Source organism: Mobula birostris, chromosome 15, assembly GCF_030028105.1.
Source record: "Mobula birostris isolate sMobBir1 chromosome 15, sMobBir1.hap1, whole genome shotgun sequence".
Taxonomy (NCBI): Eukaryota; Metazoa; Chordata; class Chondrichthyes; order Myliobatiformes; family Myliobatidae; genus Mobula; species Mobula birostris.
In genome coordinates, this window is record NC_092384.1 from 43,185,503 (window position 1) to 43,193,559 (window position 8,057).

The 8,057-nt window shown below is 53.0% G+C and overlaps 1 protein-coding gene across 4 annotated transcripts in view; it reads right to left on the reverse strand.

Moving 5' to 3' along the window:
- The window catches only part of LOC140210584 (uncharacterized protein F13E9.13, mitochondrial), a 45,688-nt gene extending 41,838 nt beyond the window's left edge, over positions 1 to 3,850 (reverse strand). For 3 of the 4 annotated variants that reach the window (XM_072279683.1, XM_072279680.1, XM_072279684.1), the window contains exons 1-2: positions 3,653 to 3,850; positions 1,749 to 1,786 (exon numbers count right to left, since the gene is read on the reverse strand). In XM_072279683.1, coding sequence (XP_072135784.1) covers positions 1,749 to 1,786; positions 3,653 to 3,756 — 142 coding nt within the window. In that variant the 5' untranslated portion in view covers positions 3,757 to 3,850. Of the gene's footprint in view, positions 1 to 1,748; positions 1,787 to 3,545 lie in introns of all 4 variants that reach the window. The other variant, XM_072279681.1, reaches the window with a different exon arrangement.
- Positions 3,851 to 8,057: the final 4,207 nt, after the last annotated feature.

Genomic DNA, 8,057 nt, shown 5'->3' on the forward strand with positions numbered 1-8,057 from the left:
GCGTGGTCACAGGGAGAATATATATAAACTCCTACGAAATGGTTTTGGAACTGAGCTGCGCTGTACCATGGTGTCCCTGACCAAAGTTAATACACCTAATCTGATCATCATAGTCACTACCTCTCATTGAATTGTCTTCAGTTTTAAATTGACCACAGCATTCTCCAACACCCTCTATGATCTGCTTATTCGATTTCAGGATCACGAGGTTCTGGCTCCCTGGTCCAAGGATTTTGTTAAAATTAGAACTAGAGCATAGTCGTTTTTGAATAATTTCAATTTTGCAGAGTTCCTACCAGATGGACTTGACAGCACACTAGGTCCAAATGCAAAAATGCTCAAGACATTTCAATTAGACACTAGTTAAATGTAGACATACACAAATTCACACATTGATGCATTTTGAACAAATAAACTCATTGATTTTCCTATGCTTTAGCTTTCCCTCAGTCTCTAAATGCACTTTTAGAGCCTGACGCACACCTCTCCCAAAATGTAACTCACGTCGCAGCAACACAGACCGCAACAACTGTGATTGGTCTGCTTGGTAGTATCGCATTTCCTCCTACGCTGCAATAGCTTCCCATTGGCCAACTGAAGGGCAGGGAAGGAACTCTGGCTGCAATGCTTTCCATAAAGCTTTACAGACCTCCGAAATTATGGAGGACACATTTCGCTTTTATGAATAAAGATACTCGCTTTAAACTTGCTTACCCCGAGAAAGAGTACCATGACCATGAAGCCTTGCGTGGGCAGGTGTGTGCACATGCGCGACATGCCCGAATTGCAGAGCAATGCAGACACACCAACGCACAAGTATAAATGCTCACAACGCACGTAAGCCATTTGCGTAGGCTACGGCGTCCATTTGACGCACAAGTATAAATCAGCCTTTAGTCCTAATGTAGATCAGGGTACTGAATTTCAGACATAAGTACCTGTAACATCAGGCCCACTACTTTGTGTAACACCAATGAGTGAAATAGTTCATAATTGGAGTAATACTCTACACAAAGAGAGATGATTTGAGATTGTTAGAGTCAATCATTCCAGCCTTAGGACAGCACTGCACGATTTGTCCATGAGCTTCCATCCATTTTAGTCACTCATGATTGCATTATATTCTATTCTCAAAATATACCAGCATATGAAGGAAGACCTAAATAATATCCAGGCACAGACTGATAAGTGGCAAGTAACATGTCTCCTATCAAAGTGCTAAATGTTAATGATCTTCAACTGTGTGAACATTTACTAATTTTTACATCAATATCATCATTCATCTGCCCAATCATCAACATTCTGTGATTCACCACTGAGCAGGAACTCAACTATCTCAGGCCAAATAAATACTATTCCTACAAACGTAAAGCAGGCTTCACTTCTGCGGTAAGTGACTTATTTTCAATAAGGAATTTAGAAAACTTAGCAGTTTTGTAAGCTCTCTGAGATATTGCATGTGTCTAGACAGGTTATGGACATAATGTACTTTACTTTTTTTTGGAAAAGAAATAATCAATGCCTCAAATTCTAGATTAAAAAAAGAAAATTTCCTTGACATTGACATCAATGCCCATTTCTCTATCATAACAACATTATTCAAATTCTGAAAGTTGACTTCCCTGACACCCTTTTTCCCCACAACAAACCCTAAAATACACATTTCGTTTGGCATTATGGATTTTTATTATGTTAATATATACAGTAATAGGTGCTGATTGTGTTAATTTGTCTGCATTGAGCCTTACCTGCAAGCAGTCTACTTGCAGCAACCAGGTCTAGAAGGCTGGGGAAAAAGTGAGTGAAGGGATAGTTTAGTTCAAAAATTTGAGATAGTGAAACAAATCTGTCTTTTCATTCTAACTATTTTATGCTTGAACCAATTCCACGATACAAGAGAAAACATTGTGGCCAGTGAGTCCATGCTGATCATAGTGCTCACCCAGGTAGTCACAATTTCCCACATTCAGCCCCACCCCACCATGTACCTGCCTCAACCACTTCTTTTGGCAGCTCATTCCACATAATCACCACCCTCTGTGTGAAATAGTCGCCCTTCAGGTGCCTTTTAAATCCATGCCCTCCAGTTTTGAACTCTCTTGGGGGAGGGGGGGGAATGCTGCTACCATTCACCTGCAGTCATCTTGAAATTAATTGTAGCAATCACAGTGGGGCACATTTTGTGAATTTACAGTGGGCTTGACAGCCAAACAACTGTCATTTATACAGTTTGAGATTGATAATGCAGAGATTAATATTAAAATTCTGATGTGCTATTGTAATTGAGTCATAAAAAATGTTAGCAGGGCTTTTTTGCCATATTAAAGAACAAATAAAGAAATATTACACTGGACAACTTCTCCCTGAGAAAAGCCAGCATGGATTAATGCAGGAACTTGCCTGAGGAACTAAAATTAATAATGATAGCAACAACAGGCATATTGTTATGCAATAAATGTTATTTATATGGACATCAATAAGGTTCAGCATATCTGAAGCAAAACTTGGGGAATTTAAAGCAATTTATAATTCTGATCAGGAAACTTTCTGAGACAGGAGAAAGAGGAATAATAAGTAACTAGGTAATCGATTCAGCAAGTTCCGTTCTGCATTAGGAATAAACATTCGGTTATTCAACCATATTTCTCGACAACTTAGATCTTATAATAGCCTCACAACGCTCTAGCCCGAAACGTCCGCGAGATTAAAGAGCTGGTTGTTGACCTAACGAAACGGGGCGGGGCGTCTGTCTCCTCTTTAATGGAAATGCTATCCTTAAGTTCTTGGTAACTATACAACCAGCAACCTCATCCGGTCCCTCTTTTTATTCTACAATCATTTTCCCTTCAGAATCATCGGTAGAATCATACAAATAAAACTGCATGCATACAAATTTGTATAGGGCATCACAGCCTTTTGAACAGGGACGTCAAGTTCTTTCCTTGATTGGGAGTGATATAGGTATTAACAATTTAAATAAAAATATCTATTACTTTTCCCGTGTTGTGTCTTTATGCTTCTTACAGAAGTGGGTATGCCCCCCCCCACCCTACAGTCCAGTTTTTACTCCCCTTGCAAGGGAAAAAAACAAGACATTGATCAAAGATCAGGGGCAGAAAAATCCGACAAAGCTGCTGCAAAGAATACATTAGAACATTTAACGCAAAGAATTCCTCGGCGAACGCGACAGGAGACAGGCAACAGGATGGCGGAGCTGTCCGAGCTCGCTGACAATAAACTGCTTGCAGCAGAAACTGGACCTGTGCAGCAATGCGGGACTACAAATGCCGGAATCTGGAATAACACGCAAAGCACTGGAGTAACTCAGCATCTATGGAATGAAGTGGACAGTCCAGATGATGAATCTTGAGATGTCGACTACTTCCATCCATAGATGCTGCGAGTTCCTCCAACGCTTTTGTGTGCTGCCCCTTAAAACATAAGCCCCACTACAGAGGTCCCGCCCCCTTCCAACCGATGCCACCTCCAAGGCTGCTCCATCGTCTCGCACTCCAAACCTTAGCCTCAATTCTAAAGGCTTTTACCTTGGCGTGCTCTTTGTGCTGTGAGCAAGACAGCTTGTGGGCAGGCGGTGCTGCGAGTCCGCCATTTCCTTTAGGCCAGGCCTAGCAGCCGATGCACAAACACTCACCGACTGGGAGTCCTAAAGACATGTCTGTGTATGTGAAAACTGTGGCCGCGGAAATCCTCACATACATAGAGAGAGCAGACGTTTTCATCCGCACCATAACACATTTCACACTCGCATTATGATCCCACCGGCTCCAGCCCAACTCTGACAAGGAATCCCTGGGTCTCAGCAACGCCTGCAGCTCCACGCCATGTTCCTCGCCCGGTGAATGCCGGGAGCACACGCGCAAATCCGTCTCCCCGCTGTTCCTCCCTCATTTCCATCCACCTCCCGCCTCTCGGCTGCTCCATCCACCTCCCGCCTCTCGGCTGCTCCATCCACCTCCCGCCTCTCGGCTGCTCCATCCACCTCCCGCCCCTCGGCTGCTCCATCCACCTCCCGCCTCTCGGCTGCTCCATCCACCTCCCGCCTCTCGGCTGCTCCATCCACCTCCCGCCCCTCGGCTGCTCCATCCACCTCCCGCCTCTCGGCTGCTCCATCCACCTCCCGCCTCTCGGCTGCTCCATCCACCTCCCTCCTCTCTGCACTCCTCCATCCACCTCCCGCCTCTCGGCTGCTCCATCCACCTCCCGCCTCTCGGCTGCTCCATCCACCTCCCGCCTCTCGGCTGCTCCATCCACCTCCCGCCTCTCGGCTGCTCCATCCACCTCCCGCCTCTCGGCTGCTCCATCCACCTCCCGCCTCTCGGCTGCTCCATCCACCTCCCGCCTCTCGGCTGCTCCATCCACCTCCCTCCTCTCGGCTGCTCCATCCACCTCCCGCCTCTCGGCTGCTCCATCCACCTCCCTCCTCTCTGCACTCCTCCATCCACCTCCCGCCTCTCGGCTGCTCCATCCACCTCCCGCCTCTCGGCTGCTCCATCCACCTCCCGCCTCTCGGCTGCTCCATCCACCTCCCGCCTCTCGGCTGCTCCATCCACCTCCCGCCTCTCGGCTGCTCCATCCACCTCCCGCCTCTCGGCTGCTCCATCCACCTCCCTCCTCTCGGCTGCTCCATCCACCTCCCTCCTCTCTGCACTCCTCCATCCACCTCCCGCCTCTCGGCTGCTCCATCCACCTCCCGCCTCTCGGCTGCTCCATCCACCTCCCGCCTCTCGGCTGCTCCATCCACCTCCCGCCTCTCGGCTGCTCCATCCACCTCCCGCCTCTCGGCTGCTCCATCCACCTCCCGCCTCTCGGCTGCTCCATCCACCTCCCGCCTCTCGGCTGCTCCATCCACCTCCCGCCTCTCGGCTGCTCCATCCACCTCCCGCCTCTCGGCTGCTCCATCCACCTCCCTCCTCTCTGTACTCCTCCATCCACCTCCCGCCTCTCGGCTGCTCCATCCACCTCCTGCCTCTCTGCACTCCTCTCCATCCACCTCCCTCCTCTCTGCACTCCTCCATCCACCTCCAGCCTCTCGGCTGCTCCATCCACCTCCCGCCTCTCGGCTGCTCCATCCACCTCCCTCCACTCCATCCCCTTCCCGCCTCTCCGCACTCGTCTCCATCCACCTCCCTCCTCTCTGCACTCCTCCATCCACCTCCCGCCTCTCGGCTGCTCCATCCACCTCCCTCCTCTCCGCACTCCTCCATCCACCTCCCGCCTCTCTGCACTCCTCCATCCACCTCCCGCCTCTCTGCACTCCTCTCCATCCACCTCCCGCCTCTCTGCACTCCTCTCCATCCACCTCCCTCCTCTCTGCACTCCTCTCCAACCACCTCCCTCCTCTCTGCACTCCTCCATCCACCTCCCGCCTCCCTGCACTCCTCCACCTCCCTCCTCTCTGCACTCCTCCATCCACCTTCCTCCTCTCTGCACTCCTCTCCACCCACCTCCCTCCTCTCTGCACTCCTCTCCACCCACCTCCCACCTCTCTGCACTCCTCTCCACCCACCTCCCTCCTCTCTGCACTCCTCTCCACCCACCTCCCTCCTCTCTGCACTCCTCCCTCCACCTCTCTCCTCTCCGCACTCCTCTCCATCCACCTCCCGCCTCTCCGCACTCCTCCATCCACCTCCCTCCTCCCTGCGCTCCTCTCCATCCACCTCCCGCCTCTCTGCATTCCTCCCTCCACCTCCCTCCTCTCCACACTCCTCTCCATCCACCTCCCGCCTCTCCGCACTCCTCTCCATCCACCTCCATCCTCTCTGCACTCCTCCATCCACTTCCCTCCTCTCCATCCACCTCCCTCCTCTCTGCACTCCTCCATCCACTTCCCGCCTCCCTGCACTCCTCCATCCACCTCCCGCCTCTCTGCACTCCTCCCTCCACCTCCCTCCTCTCCATCCACCTCCCGCCTCTCCGCACTCCTCCATCCACCTCCCGCCTCCCTGCACTCCTCCATCCACCTCCCTCCTCTCTGCACTCCTCCAACCACCACCCTCCTCTCCACCCACCTCCCTCCTCTCTGCACTCCTCCCTCCACCTCTCTCCTCTCCGCAGTCCTCTCCATCCACCTCCCGCCTCTCCGCACTCCTCCATCCACCTCCCGCCTCTCTGCACTCCTCCCTCCACCTCCCTCCTCTCCACACTCCTCTCCATCCACCTCCCACCTCTCCGCACTCCTCCATCCACCTCCCGCCTCTCTGCACTCCTCTCCATCCACCTCCCGCCTCTCTGCACTCCTCTCCATCCACCTCCCTCCTCTCTGCTCTCCAACCACCTCCCTCCTCTCTGCACTCCTCCATCCACCTCCCGCCTCCCTGCACTCCTCCACCTCCCTCCTCTCTGCACTCCTCCATCCACCTTCCTCCTCTCTGCACTCCTCCATCCACCTTCCTCCTCTCTGCACTCCTCTCCACCCACCTCCCTCCTCTCTGCACTCCTCTCCATCCACCTCCCTCCTCTCTGCACTCCTCTCCACCCACCTCCCTCCTCTCTGCACTCCTCTCCACCCACCTCCCTCCTCCCTGCACTCCTCTCCACCCGCCTCTCCGCACTCCTCTCCATCCACCTCCCGCCTCTCTGCACTCCTCCCTCCACCTCCCTCCTCTCTATCCACCTCCCGCCTCTCTGCACTCCTCCCTCCACCTCCCTCCTCTCTATCCACCTCCCTCCTCTCTGCACTCCTCTCCATCCACCTCCCGCCTCTCTGCACTCACCCCTCCACCTCCCTCCTCTCCGCACTCCCCCCTCCACCTCCCTCCTCTCCACCTCCCTCCTCTCCACCTCCCTCCTCTCCATCCACCTCCCGCCTCTCCGCACTCCTCCATCCACCTTCCTCCTCTCCGCACTCCTCTCCATCCACCTCCCGCCCTTCTGCACTCCTCCATCCACCTCCCTCCTCTCTGTACTCCTCCATCCACCTCCCTCCTCTCTGCACTCCTCCCTATCCACCTCCCTCCTCTCCATCCACCTCCCGCCTCTCTGCACTCCTCTCCATCCACCTCCCACCTCTCTGCACTCCTCTCCATCCACCTCCCTCCTCTCTACACTCCTCTCCATCCACCTCCCTCCTCCCTGCACTCCTCTCCATCCACCTCCCTCCTCCCTGCACTCCTCTCCATCCACCTCCCGTCTCTCTGCACTCCTCCATCCACCTCCCTCCTCCCTGCACTCCTCTCCATCCACCTCCCGCCTCTCTGCACTCCTCTCTATCCACCTCCCTCCTCTCCATCCACCTCCCTCCTCTCTGCACTTTCCATCCACCTCCCGCCTCTCTGCACTCCTCTCTATTCACCTCCCTCTTCTCCATCCACTTCTCTCCTCTCTGCACTCCTCTCCATCCACCTCCCTCCTCTCCTCTCCATCCACCTCCCTCCTCTCTGCACTAGCCTGCGCTGCTCCCTCCACCTCCTGCTGCTCCCAACTACCTGCCTCATTCACCTTGTGCAGCCCCGTTGACTTCTGGGGCTCCCCAGTGTCGTGGCAGCTTCATTGACTCCTGTTGCTCCCTAACTACGCAGCTCCCCATTAATATTCTGCTGCTTCTCCTTTTTTCCTCTCTCTCGAGGCACTGCCCAGTGCACCTTGTTGCCTGTCTCCATGTGTGACGTGGTGCTCCCTAAATCTTGCTTCTTACTAGATGCAACACCCCGTGCCATGAACTGCTCTATGTGTCTAACGACCTGAGGTGATTTCTGTAGTGAGTGTTGCTGCTTCCTCAGTACCCCGTGCTACCTCTCTCCCTGTTCATCGTGTGCAATGTGCGCCAATGACCATAAATGGCATCTCTACCAGTGCTCTATGCTGCTCTGTAATACTTTGAGTGTTGCCTCACTGAATTTTGTCACTGCCCATTTCCTTGTTCTGCCTCTCCCCCATCGTCCAGAACTTTGTGCTATGCAGTACCTTGCCTGCTCTCTGGGATTATACACTACCAATTTCTCTGTGTTACTGTGCAGAACCATTCTGCCCAGGGAACCCTGTATTGCTGTCTTGTGCCACGCACTCTCTATCCCCAATATTATGCATCATCTCTCCCC